Source organism: Emydura macquarii, unplaced genomic scaffold, assembly GCF_026122565.2.
Source record: "Emydura macquarii macquarii isolate MOO-44397 ecotype Brisbane River unplaced genomic scaffold, CSIRO-AGI_Emac_v2 contig_2531, whole genome shotgun sequence".
In the NCBI taxonomy this organism is placed as follows: Eukaryota; Metazoa; Chordata; order Testudines; family Chelidae; genus Emydura; species Emydura macquarii.
The window spans coordinates 10,189,341-10,210,344 of NW_027132668.1; the positions used below are offsets into that span (position 1 = coordinate 10,189,341).

The 21,004-nt window shown below is 39.5% G+C and overlaps 1 protein-coding gene across 3 annotated transcripts in view; it reads left to right on the top strand.

Moving 5' to 3' along the window:
- COL4A1 (collagen type IV alpha 1 chain) overlaps window positions 1-21,004 on the top strand; it is a 204,177-nt gene that overhangs the window by 57,314 nt on the left and 125,859 nt on the right. For all 3 annotated transcript variants that reach the window (XM_067563705.1, XM_067563706.1, XM_067563704.1), the window contains one exon: window positions 18,203-18,253. In XM_067563705.1, the coding sequence (XP_067419806.1) occupies window positions 18,203-18,253 (51 nt within the window). The remainder of the gene's footprint in view (window positions 1-18,202; window positions 18,254-21,004) is intronic.

The window sequence follows — 21,004 nt, forward strand, 5'->3', positions numbered from 1 at the left end:
GAGCTTTTTATACCCTGTCTGTTTTCGTACATGTTAGCCTTCAGTGACTGCTTACATCAGTGCTTAGATAAGGTGATAGGTGCCTTAGAAATACCTGAGATAAATAAAAACCCATGTCAACATTAGACACTGAATGTCTGAATGACTTGGAGAGTCAGAGTAGTTATATCCTTTCTTATGCACTACTTCCTGTCATGTACACACACATTCTTGTTTAAAAAAAATGTAACAAATTGCAATCAGACAAAGGTATAATTTAATAAAGTTGACCCAGGAGAAAAATTGAAAACCATCTTTCTAGGAATTTATAAATCCATCTCCATCAACAATTAAATGCGATAGAGAAGATTAAAACTAAGTTAAGACTTACTTTCTATTGGGTATAATGGATATGCAGGTAGTAAGTTTTTAAAAGAAGGTAGTGATTATTCTATCTTACTTTTGATTTGATTGCTTATTTTTGAGTGACATGTGAGTGTTAGTAGCAGACTTATTATAGTCCATTTACCTGAATTTTTTATTCTTCCTCTGTTCAGAAAAGAGTGATGAGGCTGATTGTAGCAACTACAGAGGTATTACACTATTGTCAGTCCTAGGGAAAGTCTTTGCTTCCCTATTACGGTTTTGAGTCAGTGATGCACTTTGTAGCAAAGGCTGAATACCCAGTGTGGCTTTAGAACTAGTCATTCCACTGTTGACTTGATGTTTACCTTGAGACAGCTTTTTGAGAAGATGCTGGATTTAATAAGCCATGCCAGTACTTTTTATAGACTTCCATCAGGCTTTTGATTCAGTACATTGAGCAAGTTTGTGGGATCTGATGAGGTATGTCCCTGGTATGACACCTGGGAAGAGCTCTATAATGGAACCGAAAGCTGTGTTTGAGTCAATGGTAGATATGCGGCAGGGTTTCCTAGCTCCACAAGAGTCCAGCAAGGCAGTGTTCTGTCATCCTGATTGTTCAGTATAGATGCTGATTGGTTGATGGATAAGCTTGAGGAGTCAGATGTTGGTGGCATTGAGCTGGACACTGTTCTGCTTTGAGCCCTTGAATACATCCAAGATATTGTCTTGTTGGATCAGTTTGGTGAATCGCTGTAGCTGAAGGCTGACCTGGTTGGGCATTAAAGCAACACACATTGGTCTGGTTATTAATCCAGATACAACTAAGTTCATGGCCATTACCATCACTCAGTTTCCAGCTCCAGATTACAACCAGTTCGGTATTAACCTATCCATACAGGACATTGAGCAGTTGGCAGCAGTCAAATATTTGGGCAGTGTCATAAAAAGTGCTGGAGGAGGCTCACAATGCAGATTTTTGTATGGCAACACTACCATGTTTTGGGCCCTTTAGCGGCCTTTGTGGGGATGTTGTGGCATCAAGCTTGTTACGAAGCTGTGGAGCTATAAAACCATAGTTATACCAACTCTGTTGTACAGAAGTGAAAGATGGTCACTGAGGAAGGCTGAAGAACACTGAATTGATGTTTCAGTTCTCAGCATTTCCATCAACTGTTCCATATCAGGGGCAGGATAAGATCAGAAATGAGGATATGTGAAGCTGAACCCAGCGTCCATCTCCATCAGCACTGGTTTGGTTTCAGTGGCTTTCTTCATATGAATATATTCTAAGAATGAAAGACCACCCAATTCTGAAGTGTGTGTACCAAGAAATGTTGCTATGCAGCCAGCAATCCCATGGGCACCAAAAGCTTCAGTGGCGCAACAAGCTGGTATACTCAGTCTGATTGCCAGTGATGGACATCAACTATCTTAAGCCCCTTGTAAGAGACCAGTCCAGCTGGTGCTCGATTTGCAGGGATGCCACATCCCTTTGGAATTTGCTGTGCTGCTGATTTACCTGAATTAAACTTTCCCTCCTTTTTACTCCTTCTTTCCTCTTTCTTTTTTACTCCTAATGTAGTAAAGATTAGTAAATAGAAACTGCTATATACATTTTATCTCCAAAGTACATTACAGATGTTACTGAGTAATTCTTATGGCACCCCTGCGGGGCAGGCATCTATCCTTATTTTACACATGGGAAAACTAATGGAGAAGAGGTTAAATATCTTTCCCAAAACAAATTTACAGGGGTTCCTGAGTCCCAGCTCCATCTTTACACCATTAACTCCTTATGACAGATTTTTCTCTTCCTAATTGTTTGTAAAGCATTAAGTGCACTTTTGGTGCTATATAAATAGACCATAGGCCTCCTGCTGGCAGGGCATTCCCTGTAAGGGTGCATGGGCTCTGGAATTGCTGTCCTGCCCTTGTCTGAAATAGCCTAGATTTATCAACTTTCGGAGCATGTTACAGGGCCCAGTTGCTTAATCTCTTCTGTGATAATGAACAGGAGCGTTAGTATTTAGTTATGAGCTGTGGCTCATAACTAGATAGATGGGGTAAACTGATTACAACAACAAACCAAATACAGTATAAATAATTGCAGGGTGTTGGACCCTGTGTATGGCTGCTTTTTATTTATAAACAAAAAGAAGTCTAATAGTTGTACTTTTTAGCAAACTGGGATTTTTTAAATAAAGTATATACAAAATATACATATTCTGGCCTTGATCAATGTGTGTACTCACACTGGCCTTCATATGTGGAATGCACATTTCGACAATAGATTGATTTTATATCACTATCTTTCCCATCACTCACGAAACTGCTATAGAACAAGAATGGATTTTCAGCTTCAGTTTAAAATTTATTTCACTTTGTGCTGTAAAAGTTATTTAAGCACAAAAATAGGTTTAATTAATATGTCAGTAAACCAAAAATAAACTTTTCCCTGGATGATTATGAAACACGTTTTTATTTACCAAACACAATGAGCAGTTCAAACAGTACAATAAAAATTATGTTCTGTTTTTTATGAGTTCAGATTTTGCCAGTTTCCTGTCTAGTCAACAAAGAAACAAAAAAAAACCCTGAGAAGATTGACAATTTTGTTTCCTTTAGTCTCTGGCAAATGTTACATACTAAAAAAAGATGTCCTATGACTGTTTCACTCCACCCTAGTTATGCTCAAATTGCTAAATTATTATTAACCTGGCTTTTTAAAATGTGGTTGTTTTTAATTTTGGTTAATCCCATCAAGGTACAGCATAGACCGGTTGTCTTGTGTTTGAGCCATCTGGATAAATAATGTGAAGAGGGATCAAAAGAAAGAATTATTTCAGAGTTCTAATTAACTAGGAATCCTACTATAATTGTACTGAACAAATTAAGAGGAAATATGCTGCTTAAAAAAGTCATTAGCTTTGGTGTAAAGTCACATACATGACTTGTTAAAACTGTGCTTATTTACAGTTTCTCACTCATTTAGCCTTTATCAATCCCATTTCAGTCCAAAACGTTTATTTGGAACAGAGAGCATATTATGTATAGGAAGAGCTGAAATTCAGTGTGAAAATTCCTATGTACCCAAGTAAGGGTTAAATTAAGGAAGGTAGGGAAAGTCACTCCAGCCTCTACTGATTTTCATAGCTCTTCTCTGAATTGTCTCCAATGTTTCAAATATTTCGAGTAATTAGGTGCCTAGAAGCAAACGTAGTACACTAAGGCTATGTCTACGCTACAAGCTATGGGTGTGATTCCCCTGCAGTAGCATTGGTAGCAGTAGCCGAGGCACAGCCAGTCTGTGCCAAGTACATACCCACTGGTTTCAGACAGGTTTGTGCTCTGCACAGGGAATTACATCCCTAGCTCAAAATGGGGTTGCACCTAACTATACAGAGAAGGCCTATTACCTCCTTGCTCTGCGCTGTTTCTGCATATGCAGCCTCAACCAACACTGGCCTTTTTTTTTTTTTTTTTTTTTTTTTTTGCTGCTGTATTACTTTGGAAACCTATCTGCTTTGTAATCAGTTTGCCTTGTTCAGCAGTACTGCTTTGTCTGTTTCTCCCATCCATTGAACTGGAATTGTATTTGGATATTGCCCCACTTCCTGGTATATTCACTTGCATTGTTTCCAAGTTGTAATTTTATTTTTTCTTTATGTGGTTTCTTATCTCTATGTCAGCCCCTTCTTAAAGAGCTGCTCCCCTGGGGAAATCCAATGTAGTGCCACAGCCCACACAGTACTCTTGGGAAAGAAGGAAAGGTGGCTGTAGGGGTCATGTGCCACCAAAATATCTGGCTGTCTTCAACATTATTAGTTCTTAATCACCATAATAATCTGGAAAAATAAATATAAAATTAATGGTTGTATTAAACTGGCCCATAAAGGATCATACTTTCCCACATTCCTTGATTCAGCAGCTGTGTAAAGGGGTCCATTCACCGCAGGTATACCTCCCTGTGGCTGGGAATTATTAGCTCTTGCCCTGTCACCCACCCCTTAGTCACTCGTGCTGTGGCCCTTCTCTTTCTCCATGATTCAGGGTGTTCTCGCTTTGTAACAGCACTCAGGCCAAGTCACTATATTGATGCCCCCTTTTTGGGTACCACAGGCCCACTGGACAAGCTGTTGATGTTGTCTCAGACCATCCGCTGTTCCAAGTCTCCAGAGCCTGTGCTACTTTCCCAGTGGCTAGTAAGGGAATCCAGACTTGCCCTCTACTCCAAGTTCTAGGCCAGGGACCTGAATGCAATGACTAGCAATCCGGGTCTGCTCAGTCTTAGACCCTGTTACTGTTTTACTGGGCAACATCCTATCCCACCTCTCTGTCTCCTTGCCTATCTCTGGAGATTCCTCTGCCTTCTGTGGACACTTCACCCTTCTAGGCCTCTTGCCAGACATCCCAATCCAAGGTTGGACCCCAGGGCTTACTCTCCCCTGGATCTCTTCCATGTCACTAGCCAACTCCCTTTCCCGCTATGCAGTAGCTACAGACCTCTTTGCAGTATCTTCCTGCTCTGACTTCATAACTTTATAATCCTAGCCCGGCTCCTTCCTCAGCTGGTGGCATCTGCCATGAGGCCCTATCAATCTCTTGTTCCCCTCTAGGTGCTGCATCTAAGATTAATTGGCCCATTCAGGCCCATATTAGCCCCTTCAGGGCTTGTGTGGGGTGGACACTTCATCATCACAAGCTGCCTTTAAAAATATTAGTTTTTCTATTTTCTACTCTTATTCCTCTTTCTTTTTCCTCTCCGTAACCATGTCTGAGAAATAGTCATTCTTCAGCTTTCCTCTCCTTAGTAAGAGGAAGCTTGTGTAAAATGATGGGGTTTACACTGTGCACTGTAAACATGGCATGGTTTTAAAACATTTAGAGTGTATACTTTGTTGCAGGACTGAGCCCTAAAACAGCCGTGTCTTAGTTCATAAGGGAGCGTAAAATCTAGGACTTGGCCCTTAGAAATATATCCAGTGTTGAGCAGAGTGCCTCTGAAATGTTCAGATCATCATGCAGGAGTTGTAGTACACTAATCTGGACATGAACAAAATGAATCAGTCATTAGTTTTCTTAGCCAAGAGGAATAGGCATCGTCTCTTGGGTAGCCAAAAATGGAAGAAGACATTTCTTGCCATCTGCAAGTGCAGTAAGCTGAGCACTGCCTTTCATCAAATAAATGACTGACAGAATGATTTAATGCAGAAAAATTTCTTACAGCAGGCTGTTACAGGTTGGTAACATTGCTCAGGGTTTTGGCTTCAAATGAACTACATTAAGACTGAGTTTGAAACACTGTGAGAAGGAAAAATTCCAGATGCATTGCTGGCTGGCATGTTGACAAAAGCAAATGGGAAATTTTGTCCCCCTGCTTTGCAGGTGCTAGAGATATGCATGTAATAAACCCTTTGTGTGACACTCCCCTCCGCCCCCTACCCCACCGCTTACCGCAGTTCACATTCAGTTCTAGGTTTATAACCTAGTTTTGCAAATGCAAATCAGACAGCATTAAGTTTAGGAAATGGTGCATCTGGTGTGGTCTGTCTGCTACTAAAGGAATTTGAAATGCAGGTGTTTGGAATCACTAGTCCAGAACAATTGATTTTAATCTTCCATTGTGTTATTCTATTATATATTTTTATAGTAGCAATGACAGTATTTTGCAGAGTCAACCTGTTTAGAAGTGCTTTGAGCTATGCATAAAAGAAAGTAGACTTATAAAATGACAATTACTCTTTTAGCACATTTTGGCTGGCTGTTAAGTAGTCTAAACACAGTGCTTCCTTTTAAGACCCATGTTTGACAAAGATGTTGAAAAGTTGTGATTGCTACTACCATTGCCAGAATACCTTACAATTCCTGGTGAGAATATATTAACTGCTGATTAACAGTTTTACAGAATTTTGTTTAGCTTACTGGTCAGACTCGGAACGTAGCTGGAATGCCTTGTATTACAGAGAGAATAGTTAGGATTACCTCCTGCATGGTGCAGAGAAACAATAACAATTCTTTCATCTGTTCTGAAGCATGGTTGTTATTATTTCTATGTGTATTTTTAATTAAATCATCAATTTTTAAAGAGAGCTTCTGATTTATTGTAGAAGGAAAATAAGACTCTGGGCAAGATACAGTATTGTTTGTCTTAAGGAAGAAATCTTTTAAACGGTTTTATTGATTTATGTATCTAAAAATCAAATGCAAGCAAATAGACAGCCTTTTCATAAAAGCGTTTAGGGGCAAGTCCTGTAGTCTTTATTCAGGCAAAACTCCCATGGAGGTTAGTGAGTATCTTTTGAGTAAGGGCTGTAGATTTTGGCAATTAGGGTCAAAGCAGGAGACACAAAATGCAGCCTCCACGCTGGGGATTTCCACACTCCATGGCCACTGCTGCAGTCTCAAGGCTGCATTAGCTCCCTCAGTTAGGAATTGTCTGTACTGAGGAATTGTGTAGAGTCCACCCTCAAGTAATCCATGATTTTAAGCCATCACCTGACAGGATTTTAAACACAGTCCTTTTCTATATTTGACATCATTGTGTTGAGCTATCTCCAGCCCTTGGACAGAAGCACAGGTCTCCATGAAGTTTACTCCCTCCCTGTTTGCCACAGGATGGGTCTTCACACCAATTTATAGTGGTCAGCCAGGAGTATTCTCTCTTGCCAACCAGCATATTTAACCTGTGACTGATAGCCAAGAGGAAACCCTCTATTTTAGAGTTCAGCTTGGGATCCCAGGTATCCTTTTAAATGTATTCCCTCCCTGTTTACCAATATTGGTCAGCCAAGAAAGGAAAAACCTTCCCCCTGCCTCATGTATATGGATGTAGGTTACATATAGTGACTGGGTGGGGCAAAATCAAGACTATACACTCCATCGGAGAAAAGAAATCGGTCATCTTTTCAATGCCTAAATCAACATTCCCCTAGTGAGGGGAAATACACTTGTGTAATAGAAAGCAGCATCCCAGGTTCTATAGTCAGTAATGCTTGAAGAGACTCTGATCCAGAAGATGCCTTATGGCTGTACAGAGCCTTGAGCCACCAAGACAGAATATAAAAAGATCCTTATTGGTTTTTCTTTGTGGGTGGGATTGTGGTACATAACCATATACTTAATGTTTAGAACAGTAGCTGTGTGTTCATGCACTGTAAACCATTTCGATAAATAAACCACACATTAGGAAGTAGGAGTCTTTTTGGATGCTAGAGGAGATTTTGTCTAATTGAGATACAGTCCTACAGAATTATGCAAAAGTGTTCAAAAGTAGCCACTAATTTTGGATGCCTCAGATTTTGGGTGCTCCACTTGAGACACGTTGGGCCTGATTTTTATGAAGCACAGAACACCGACAGCTTCCATTAATTTCAAATAAAATTGCGTCTTCTTGCATCTCCTGAAAATCAGGGTCAACATGTCTCAGGTTGGGTGCCAGAAGCCAGTCTTGAAAATATTAACCTTAGTTTCTAAGGTGCCTATCATCTGCTAACGAAAAGGAGAATTTAAGCAACTTACACTGATTATCATGGCGGTTGTGCACATGAATCCCTGTATAGATACTGTATGCAGTATGGGGAAAATAGCCTCACACTCAAATTACAAGTTTTAAGGATTTTGATCAGTCTTTTCATAAAAACTGGGGTCGAACATTACTTCTCCCCTCACTGCATGTGCATAATACAGAGAAGCATACAGAGAGAGAGAGCAGAATATTCTACTTCATGTCCCACAGGGAAAGAACAGTTTGCTCTGGACTTTCCAAGAAACTGAAACATATTGTGAGTGGCAGCAAAACTCTGTTACAGAGTCAGTAGGTTTGCAATAGAATTGTCTGTGTACTGAAATTGGTTTGTTTAGGCTAGAAAGAGGAGATCCACAAATCTTGGATTAAAGTCTCAACCCCTCACCTCTGCTAACCTGGCCAAGTTTGTATCTGTGCAAAGAGGAAAGATATAGAATACAATGGGGAATGCAAACAATGATTAAAGCTGATTTAACAGTTTCCTTAAATTACAAAAGGGGTGTGTGTCTTTTCAAAGACATTTGAGAAAATGCTTTGAAGTAAATGTAAGAAAAATCTAAGGAAGTCCATGAGAAGACACTGATTCTGAATTATTGATCAGGAACTGTTGGTATAATGCAGGGGTAGTCAATTATTTTTTGTTAAGGTCCAAATTTCTTGGTCAAGGTATAGTCAAGGTCCAGACTCCAGAGAAAATAATTAAAAAAACTATAGTGGTAATAAGTTTAAAAAAAAGATTTTGGGGTCCATTCAAAAGTGTTTGGTGATCCAGATTTGGTCTGTGGTCTGCTTGTTGACTACCCTTGCTGTAATGCCTCAGTATCCAAATGATCCTATATTCCATTGACATTTGGGATTTTTTTACTTCTCCTTTGAAAAGGTAAACAAAACTGGAGTTCTTAAAAAGGAAAGGCAATTAAAAACAACTGGATAAACAGCCAATTGGCAACCATAATTATTTTACACTAGCAAACACGGAATAATATTTTATATATGCAGTGCTAGTCATTTTAATGTCTTAAAAGCAAAAATATTATAATAGTGATCTCAGAAATACCTTGACAGCATTTAGTAATCAATTAACTGTTTAGAATTTGTGTTTGAGGACCACCAATGAAATCTCACATTCTGAAATTCAGTAAATATTTTGATTTATCAATTATGACAGTTTACAGAATATAATGTTCTATTTTACTAAGCCTTAGCTAATAAAATATTTTCTTAATCCAAATGGCAAAATAATAGTAATAATAAAAGAGCTTTCTGCTGTGTATTATTTTGTGGAAGCATCCTGTAGAATTCTATAACACTGATTTAATTCGCCATTAAATTTGACAAACTAGTTTAAAAAAATCTAAACAGAAAGCTTATAATTTCTGATTACATTCCATATAACTTTTTCATAGCTGCAACTTATTTGTTTTCTAAAAACTGCAGAGATATTTTAAATAAATTTGTGTCTATGCAAAGGATTTAAATTTCACTTTTTACTAGGTTTCCTTATGATGAATTATCATCATAGAATCATAGAGTTGGAAGGGACCTCAGGAGGTCATTTAGTCCAACCTCCTGCTCAAAGCAGGACTAACCTCAGATAAATCATCCCAGCGAGGGTTTTGTCAAGCCACAGCTTAAAAACCTCTAAAGATGGAGATTCCATCACCTCCCTAGGTAACCCATTCCAGTGCTTCACCACCCTCCTAGTGAAAAACTTTTTCCTAATGTCCAACCTAGACCTCCCCCTGCAACTTGAGACCGTTGCTCCTTGTTCTGTCATCTGCCACCACTGAGAACAGCCTAGCTCCATCCTCCCTGGAACCCCCTTTCAGGTAGTTAAAGGCTGCTATCAAATCCCCCCTCATTCTTCTCTTCTGCAGGCTAAACCAGCCTAGTTCCCTCAGCCTTTCGTCATACATCTTGTGCTCCAGCCCCCTAATCATTTTTGTTGTCCTCCGCTGGACTCTCTCCAACTTGTCCACATCCTTTTTATAGTGGGGGTCCCAAAACTGGACACAATACTCCAAATGCGGCCTCACCAATGTCGAATAGAGGGGAATAATCACTTCCTGTGATCTGCTGGCAATGCTCCTACTAATGCAGCCCAATATGCTATTAGCCTTCTTGGCAACCAGGGCACACTGCTGGCTCATATCCAGCTTCTTATCCACTGTAACCCCCAGGTCCTTTTCTGCAGAAACTTGCAACCCTCCCCAAATACTGATTTTATTTTAATTTTGGACCAGATTTTGATACAGTGCCTACATGTTTCTTAAATGAATATGAGGGGAGTTACTGAATTGACAACACTGGAAACTGAAGTGCCTTGTTTGTCCACAGTACAGGGACATTATGGGAAGCCCCATCTATTGGGATGTTTGCAGCTAGTTAGACACAACACTAGAAAATGTATTCTTGAGAAAAAACCTATATTAACAGGGCGATTTCTGTGATTCTACTGAAAATGGCAATGGAAGCTGTCCCACAAGTGTACATGCAGTCGTCATTCAGAGAGATAATCTGAAGAGGAAAGGGTTGTTAATTCTCCTTTTCCATTCAAGCCTTAACTTCTCTTCTGAGATTAACAGCTAGAGTCAATCACAATAGTGGTGAGTGTGAGTTTTATTTTCTCTTTATTTCAGTTATTGCTGACTAGAGTTGAATTTAAAAAAACTGTGACCTAGATGTGAAAGGTCTATTTATTACCCATAACCAGTTTTTCCAGCTAATAAACCATAAAAAAAATTTGGCATATTCATTTTCATATTAATGTCCACCCATAGTTAGCTAGTACAGGAGAAACTGGCAGTATTTGTGTGTGTGTAAAAGGGCCTTGTAAAAAACCCTTCTGTTCCATGGATCAACTGCACCCAGAAGGAGAAGCATCTGATAAGACTCTCACAATTAAATTGTAACTGACAAGTGATCTTAATAAATAAAATCTTTAGAGTTCACTTGGGGCTTCCCTCCCATAACCAGTCCCCAATTTCTCCTGTATTTGCTTCATTTGGGGCTAGTCTAGCCTAGGACTAAAGGTGTAATTTTTTTTTTAAGTGTTAGCTAACACGTTTTAACAAATATGTTTGAAAGCCCTGATGTAGGAAGGGCAAGTCATTCCTTCCAGCATTCACCTTGACCAGCTAACATGATAAAATAAAACTTGCCCTGTCTAGTGTTTTAAAATATGTTTTTTAAAAGCTTGTTAGATAACATTTAAAAAAAAATACATCTTTTTATCCTAGTCTAGTTTAAGTTGGAGACTCTAAAGTGTGCTCCAACTTGATCATCTCCAATAGCTGAACTACTTATTTCCTGTCTCTCTAAATTCAAGATTTAGCCCTCTTTGCACATGCACTGTGGTGGGATATAGAAACAATGAAGCTTCTCTGCTTGTATGTTTATCTGAAAAATGACGACTATTCTGTGTCAATATGGTCAACTGTTTCCAAAATCTAAAATAAATACAAATAATCCTAGAAATATTGAACTTTGTATTTTCCCATAAGATTAAGATGTTATTTATTTTAATGTTCCGCTTTACAGTTAAAACTCTGAAGTACAAGGTTTAACAAACTTCATAAAAAGATAGTGGCAAATCAAATCAGTTAAGAAAAAACTTCAAACGTAGTATTCCCAGTGATCCCTCCAACATTACTTTGCCATCAGATGTGGTGTATGAGAGAACAGTTCAGTTAATTTCAATAGAGTTATATATACACTAGGTAAAAACTAGACTAGTAATACAGACACGGAGCTATTTTGACATTTTTAAATAGAGAAGGGAATGTGAAAGGAATTCAGGAGATAAGCATGCTCCATTGGCAGCACCTCCATATTTCCCTATTTGGTGGGATTTGAAACACAGACAACTATGGACCCAATTCTATTGTCAGTTAGATGGGAGTTATACCTTTTGTAAGTGTGATTAGACCCGAATCCCGTGTTATGTTAAAATAAGTATGACCTTGCCCTCCTTCCCCCACAGGATGGACAGATGAACACACACACACACACACACACACACACACACACACACAAAGCCTGGAAATGCTTACATAAAACTGCCTTCTCAAACTAATAATCCTTGGTACAGCAGAGATCTCAACTGTGCATGATTTTAAACTACAGTATCTGCTGTAAATAGCCTTGACTCTAAACCTTCTTGGCCCTGCCAGTTTAAAGGGATACTGTCAGAATAAAAATTAATATAAAATAATCCATAATCAGTGTAACCGATAGCGAGAGCAGCATGAAACTAGAAGGCTCCAGTTTCCAGGAGTTCATGAAATTCTTTGCTTCAGTCTCAGAGTTTGTGATGCTCCAGTTTTCTTCTGAGTTTTTCTAATAAATCATAAAACCCAATGCCAAGTTTTGCCCAGTTTCAGGATTGAAAAAGAAGAGGGAAGAACCCATCAAGTTGTGTGCACTTCTCACCCCAACCTATGAATCAATCCCTAAGTTTGATATCTAAGGGAAATTGTCATTTGATAGTGGGTTGGTGGTGAGCTGAGAGTTTCTGATTACTGTTACTGGATTATTACACTTGTGAATAGTGCACACAGCTCATGTATATGTGAAAATATGCTCTTTTCTGTTGTCCCACTCCGTCAGCCATTTACTGCATGCCTGTTTCCTTCACCCACTTGTAATATCTCATATTTAAATTGGAAGAGGAAGTGTAATTTACTATGGGTGGAATTTTCATTGACTTCACTGAGAACAGAATTAAACCAATGCTCAAATACTTTTTAAAATTCCACCATATCTTTGTACAGCACACAGAACAATGGGGCCCTGACCTGGCTGAGTCTTTCAGGAGCTACTGTAATATAAAGGGCAAGGGATAATTTTGCTCAAAGCTCTGCCCATATTCACTGAAGGGTTTGTGAATCTTGGCAAACCCTTGAAGCAGGCCAAAGTTTCAGGTGTGTATTGAAACAAGGGTAGGTTTCACCTGTTTTTAGGTTTTGTTATGGAAGTTTGGCTTAGTTCTCCCAAAACCACCTGACTACACAAGCAAAAACAATTTTAAAATGGAATTCACTTCTCCATTCCTGCTCTTTATTTACACAGATTATTGATAGCATTAATATTTTATCTTAAAAGTAAAGAAATATGTTTTGAATGACTTGCAACAAGCAAGCTGTGCACATAGCTAGTCTATATAAGAACATGTTCCTATCACTACTACCCTTATCCCACTTCCTTTTTGTGTTTTGTATTAAATTAGATTGCAATCTGTTTGGGGCAGGTACTGTCTCTTATTTTGGATTTGTACAGCACCTAGCAGAATATGGCCCTGACCCAAACTAGCGAGCAGGCTGGCTGGTGTTGACACATAACCTTTGTTGGAAGAAACAGTATTATAAATACTACCTGTAATGATTACTCTTGAAATGATTACTTCTGTAGCATAGGTGAGTGTTTGGGTACTGATTCTACCTTTGTAGCCACCTGTGGAAATTTGTACAAGTTCTGCATTTTAGGGACTGGCAATATTCTCTATATTAAACTGGTAATCTGACTATAATATATCATTCTCAAAAAATGCCCAAACCAGATCCCTAAACCAAATTGCTTTTGCATTTGTTATGGCTGATCCCCCAAAAGTACCAGGAAAGTGGCTTTAAAGGGAAGTTTAAACAAAGCGTACAAGTTCCTTGTAGTGAAGGATCTGAAACAAATGTATTGGGAGCTAGTTTATGGAGTACAATTTATTGGAGATATTTGCTGCATCAACTTTTTTGAGCCTTCTCAGCTGCATCGGTGGTAGCGATTGGTGTTGCTAAGTTTTTGCACATCTTTCAGTAAAATGAGAGATCCAGTCAGGGAAGTCATATGGCATTATTATACTTTCAGGGCCTTGTGTTAATAGGCTAATATGGATTGCACTCATCTATGCAATATATTTCATCTGTACATAGCATATTCATCTGTGAAATATAATGGTGGATAATATTTTTAATAAATTCTCAGTATAAATTGGTAGATTACTTAGATGATTTGTGAGTACGATTCATTGCAGAACAGCCAGAGAATGCAACACAATAGTAATACTTATCCAAAAACATGCAATATATACTGTTATAGTAAACTTCTGTTCCTGGGCTTATAAGCATTTTGTGACTTGTGTGTAACAGTCAGGAATAAGATAAGACAAGCAGTATCATTTCTAGCTGTGCTAAGCTGGGTAGAAGCTGCAATTTCATATGAAGATTGATAAATCGTCATACAATTTATGATGGCCTGTGTTGTGTCTGGCAAAGCCAGAGGTCCAGACTGTGGCTGGCTCTTGCATAGGAAAACAGGAAAGACCATCAAGAAGCCTTCCTTCCTGCTCCCAACCCCCAACTTGTGCTTCCTGCACAAGCACTTGCGCCATTCACAGTTAGTCCTTACATAGGAAAGCATTGATTGCTCCCTCAGTGCAGTCCCAGGGCTGCACATCACTTCAAGGAGGCGGGGAGGTAACTTTGTACCTTCACGTGCTTCTCGGTATTGTCAACTCCAAACATTCAAAAATCATGAAACAGAGACACGCCCTTCTCCCCTACGCCCCTGGCAAATCATGAAATTGGCTTAACGATCTCCCGAAGAGCAAAGCTGCCCACATGGGAGGTGACCGTTTCAGGTTCAAAATTCAGCCTTAAAAGCATACACAGAAATGGAGGCTTCCTGATTCACTGCTTTCAGGGTCTTCCACTTACCATCTCCTATCCCTTTAGAAATGAAGAGCTGCTGTTTCCTCAATCAACAGGCTAGGCAGCTTTCCACTCATATTTTCCCATAATACGTCCTCATAGTCTCTTGTCTCACACCTGTCCCCTGTAGTCACTTGCCCTTCACTCTCCCCTCCCACCCACCACATTTCCCCTCAGCCTCCAGCTATGTCTACACTTAGAGCAGCATGTATTGTACATACACAGCATGGCCACCAGCCTGGGTATAACGAGCAGCATAGATGGTGAAGCACTGCGTAGGCGAGTGAAGACACACGCCTGAACCCTGTGGCTATGTACACCTACACACTGCTATGCATGCCCAAGCAATGCCTTCTGCATCTACACTGCAGTATAGAATCCTGCTGCCTTCTTGCTGCCAGACCCTTTCCCTGCTACAAGGAAAGGCTCTGGTACCATGAAAAGGCTTTGGGGGTGGGGATGGCAGCAAGATGCCTCCCCTCACTGCCTGAGCCTTGCACTGCCACATTTAGCTACACGCAGCAGTGTGGATGCAGCCTGCTTTTCATTGCATAGTGTAGCTACTCCTACCCTACATGCTGTTGCCAGCATAGACAAGGCTTCCTAGTCATCACATTATACCTGTCTGGCACATCCCATTCCCTCCCTTCTGCTTCCCACATTCCCCTGTAGCCCATCCCCATCTACATCCTGCTCCCCATATTTTTCAGGCCCCTCAGGAGTTTCCTAGAATATTATCCTCCCTCCTACCCCAACAGTCCTATACCATGGACCTCTACGTACCCCACCTCCCAGCCTGGCCCTCCCATTTTCCATGAGAACAACCTGGCTTCAATGCCACTGGCATGGTAGGCAGTGGCCATCTTTGCCAGGGTTCCTCAGGCTAAGGTTGATAGTAATGGCTGCTGGTGGTGCTCTTGGATAAGAGCAAAACCTTTTAAGGAGTCTCAGTCTTGCAAAGTGCCTGTCACAGGCCCACTCACCGCAATGGCATCGCCCTCTGGCTGCTGTGGGGATTAGCTCCTTCCATGTCCAACACCTTCTTCTGGTGCTTGTTTGCAAACCCTACCACCTCTCATGTTCCCTCTTCATGGGTTAGCCCTGCAGCCTGGTTACTACAGTCCTCCCTTAGCAGAATCCTATCAGATGACTGTCCCAGGCAGTCTTCAACTCCAGTGCCTAGTCTGTGATACTTCCCCAGTGTCAGGTAGGGGAACCCAGGCCCACCTTCTACTCAGGGCTCCAGCTCTGTGATATTTCTTTACCTTAGGCTGTAAGAGGATCAGGGGGTGGGTCAGTGTATCTGCAGTAACATAGACTGAGTGATCACTCCTCCCATGCACTAAGGACATAGCAACTTCAGGAGCTGTAACAGCCACAGAGCCATTCCTCTACTGCTTCACAACCAGCAAGGGAAAGGGGAAGAGATAATGGGCAAGACTCATTGGTATGCTCTAGCTGCATTGAATTGCTTTGTTGATACAATGCAGACAAAATCTTTAACTAACAGCCAGAGTGCATCAGCATGTCTGGCTTACCACTTCCCTCAGACACTTCCATGCTAGTTTAACCTTGCTTTGTGAAAAGGATTTGTCCCTTAATGATTATGTCCAAGAAACTGAATACATTTAGTTGCCACTGACTCAGATAAAAATATCTCCCAAACCATATTCTCCATCTTGTGGGTCATGCAAGCAAATGAAAGATTTAGTAGGAACTATCTATATGAAAGTCTTCTCCTCTAGCACCTGTGATCTCAAAAGCAAGCCCTTATCTCCCTCTGCTGGGGATGGAGAGATGATACTTTTTCATAGCGAACTTTAAAAGCTTTGTTTTATAATGAGGTCAAATGTCCTGACTAGCTGAGTCAGTAATGCTGCTCTGCTTCCTTTCCTCAGCTGAGATACAATGAAAAAGAATTCCCACCTACCAGCTCTCCAGGATTTCTTCTCTCAGAAATCCGCAGGTCTTAGTTAGAATCTATGTCAGAATTCACTTTGAAGCCTGGAGTTTCTCTGGGAGCATTAATTGGCTTCGTTTCAGCATTTCCTGAACTTTTGCTAAGGATGACAGTGGTTTGTCCAGTGTAGAAAACCCAGCACAGTTATTCTGTCCTAAAGAGTTTTCATATCAAGCCATGAAGGGTTTGTATCGCCTGTCAAAAAGTGTTACATTTCTTTGCTTTAAAGTTTACCTTTAAAATATTTTAAAGTTGATATGTATTTTTACTCATATTTTGCTTTATATGAATGCCATCACTGCAATCAACATGGTATTAATAAATTGAAATTACTTCATATTTTAGAGATTGAGTTAAATGGTGGAGAGGCTATACAAAAAACAAAACAAAAAAACAAAAAACAAACAAAAAACCCCCAAAAACAAAGGACAATGAAAACAGCTTAAAAGTAGTAAATGTAAGAAACCGGTCTGGAATCTGTGGAGTTAGTCACTGCTCTGCCAATAAACATTGGCAGTTGTTTCTATTTCCAGTATGTGAAATTAAGAACAGCTTACTGTCTTGGAGGACATTGTTCAGATTTGACTTCATAAAATATCTCCAGATGAACTTGTTTATATAACAGCTTATTATGGTGATGAGACCAGTGTTTTAGTTTTCTGTTAAAAATATTGTATTACCATTATCACAAGACGGATAGTGACACTTATTTTCTGGGAACTAATATTAGTAAGTTTAATGGATTACAGTTTACCATACAGATACAAAAATGTTCTGCTTTTTAAAAAAGAGTAAGCGTTTTGCAAAAGTGCCATTTTCCCTGTTAATAGTTGAAAATTAACCATAAAGAATCTTAGTTGCACAATCCCTTCATCCTCAAAAATAGGGGGACACATTTATAGAGAATGCCAGCTATTTATTAACAAGACCATAGATTACAGATCAGGCTCTAAAACTAGAGTGCACTTTTTCTTTAGAACTCTATTAAATTTTTGAATGCTCTGAGTAAGTTATAGGGCTTGTTTACACTTATGTCCGAGATTCGGCGGCAGTCGACCGGAGTTACGCAAGCTACTCAAAAAAAACTTGTGTAACTCCCGTTGCTTTCTCTGCTTCTGTTCTGCGCGCCATCTTTACTGCATTGCGCCACTTGAGAAGGTGGTCTTAGTACGTCGATTTTTGGATCGACTGAGTGGGGCTTCACTGACCGGTCAGTCAATCCAGAGAAGTCAATCTGATGGCAGTGAATTTGCTGCCATCAGTGAAGACGTAGCCAGCGTCCCTATATAAGTTCTAAAATGAGACATTCATTTGACCAGATGCACAGTGTGCATATATCCTGTTTGAAATAAGCCACTTTTAAATGGTATGCCAAGAAATAAAGTTTCAAAGCTAACAAATATTTTTTGGTAAAAGTTGAAACAATTAGTTTTTACTAAAAAAAAACACTTATCTACTATCTTAATCAAAATAACAAGGAGAAAATAAGGCAATACATTAACCTAACATTACAGTCACTGGAGTTAATTGCTCAGAGTTAACAAGTGTTTTGTGCAGCTGTATTTTAATATATATGATACTGATGACATCCATACGTCTTAGTCAACTATTTGTTATGTGTTGCAGCTGTCACCAAATGCAAGACATTTTAATTCCTTTTTCTTTCATTTACAGGCTTGTTCTGGCTGTGGAAAGTGTGACTGCAGTGGAGTAAAAGGGCAAAAAGTGAGTATCTCTGCCATATCTGTATAATTTTCTCACTTATATTGGTAACACCATAAAAATTGTTGGAAGACAAATGAGATGCAGTTAGAAATGTGTCCACAGCTGACGGCTTAGTGTGTATGTCTACAACTGTGCACCCCTACTTGGGTCCAAACTGTGGTAGTATCACTCTGTATGCCACAGAGTTTGGATTTGTTAATTGACCCTCAAACACATACTTCCATGAGCATGACCTAATGATAGGGAACCAGAGTCTTATAAAACATATAGGAATTCTATATAGGTGAAGAAATGCAGAAGCCTTTTCTCCTTATAATTTTTAGGTCAACTATTAGAGCTGAGTGAAAATGCAATTTGCATCCCATGGAAAATTCCAATATGTCAACATTTTGTGTTCACCCTAAATTGGGGCAAAAAATTAAAATATCAAAAATTTTTGTGTAATGAAACATTTTAAAAAATGGAGTAAACTTTCATTTTGACATTCCTGATGAAAAAGGAAACATTTTGACATTCACACATCAAAATATTTCATTTCAGTTTGTTGAACTGTCCCAAGACCTTTTGTTTAGAATCAGTTCAGCAAATGAGATGCAGTGAGATATACAGCCACAGCTGACAGTTTAAGTGTGTATGTCTACAACCATGCAGTCCTTCTTGGGTCCAAACTTGGTAGTGTCAGGTCCTACATTTCCCTTTAAAGGCACTTTGCCTACTCAGAGTTGTGGTCAGGGTCCTGATACCCACATTCTCCTCTCCAGGCCAGGTTCCCTGACTGGACTTAATATCTCATAATGCACTGTATGGCTTGGTCAGAGAGAAATGTAGTCCAGCCAGGAAGCCCAGCCCATAGGAGAGAATGGGGGCCCGAACTACAACTCCCATGGATGTGCCACAATAGGGAAATGCACTCTAATGTTGAACCGACTTGAAATTAAAGCATTTCAGTTTAGTTCAACAAACTGAAATATTTCAATTTGGGTTGAACCAATCCCAAATGAAATACTTCTTTTTGGTTCTCCCCACAGAAAAAATGATTGACAGAAAGTTCCTGGCCAGCTCAATAAAATATTTGTTTCTTTATTAGTAAAAAGGTGCATGTTTAAAAGCATCAAAGAGATTGTAGTGGAAAATAATTTTCTATAATTGTCTAACTGCCATTAATATTAAGTTCCATTTTCTCATGCTGATAATGAATCCCTCAATGTAATTTGTGTTAAATCTACATCTCTTGACTAAAACTACAGTAATCTAGGATTTTGTAGGAGAAGTGGGGGTGGTTGAAATACACTCCCAAGGTGATGTCAAAGATGTGGATCTGCAGTGCAACCCCTTTCATGGTTTCTATTCCTGCCTATGAGTTCACTGGCTTTGTAAATATTATTGATGTGTAAATACCACCCCTCTAGCTCTTTTCATTTTCTGCAATACAGATTTTAATGTACATTATACTGGTTTGTTGCAAACACCTTGCATACACCCCTAATGTAAGATGGTGTAGTATAGAAGTTTTAGCAGCTGTGCAGCCCAAATGTGTGCTCCTAAAGTTTTTTTTTATCACAGCATACCAGTCTTGTGTTCTGTACTATTAAACATATGTTATAGAAGAACTTAAAGGAGTTAAAATGTCTATTAAGGACTCTCTTTTGTATTTCTCTTTCTGGAAAATCAAACTGCCTTAACTGGAGGCTAAAAACAGGTGAGGCAGTTGAAGATGCATGATAATTTCATTCATAACAGAGCATGGATCAAGTTGTAGGGTAAATAGTTTCAGAAATAGTTTCAGAAGCTTCTAGGAGATACTTTCCAAATCTTTTCAACCAGCAAGTAGCACCAAATAAGTCAGCCTTCCATTTAATAAAAAAGACAAAGTACCATGATTCAGGTCATGCTAGAATTCCTGAAAACCTCAGGATTCTGAGCTTTGACCCTGTTCAATGTTTACCACTCTTGTTCTAGATTTTTCTTGTTTTTCAGTTGCAACAGTAAATAAATTATTGTGGATAGAAGTTTTAAGCCCACAACTCTACTGTTATGGATTTTAACTTCAAGCTTGCTCTGTCCTGGGCAAGGAATAAAATATAGTGTTCAGTTTTTTTATGAACTACTTTTGAGATGTTGAAATTGCATTTATTTCAAACTCAGATCCAGACTGTCCCTGCTAGAGATAGAAGAGAGTTTCTTTGCTGCTATATTTATTTACTAGGCACAGAGTTTTTAAAAGTCTTCTTCTATAGAAGAAGTAGGCTCGTGTCTTGAAGTCCAAAATAACCTCAAACTCTTAACAACTTAGGTCAAAATGGGAAGGGGAAGAGATACAGGTATTAGTATTCAGCAACTGAAGCTGTAGTAAGCCACAGAGGCCATGCAAACTCTTCCAGAAAGTCTGTGCATGAGGACTGGAGGACCTGTGCATGTCCTCTGGGCCCATCTTTGCCTTGCCTCTACCCACACCCATACTGACAGATAGGGACGCCTACTGAGCTGGTCTCCATACTGTGCAGAAGTGTACAAACTTTGAAGAGCCTCTTCAAATCTACCCCCCTAACACAATGGAACCACACCAGTTCTGTTGCATGGGATCTTTACCCACTTCCACAGCTGCTGCTTTATTTGCCCTTTAATGCCTTAATTCATAGCATCTGGAGATATATTTTTCACCATAGTGTGGGAAGAATTTTCTGGCTCCTTTTAGTTTGTAATCAACACTCAGTTTGCCATATAATTACATTTGTGATCTCACCATAAAAA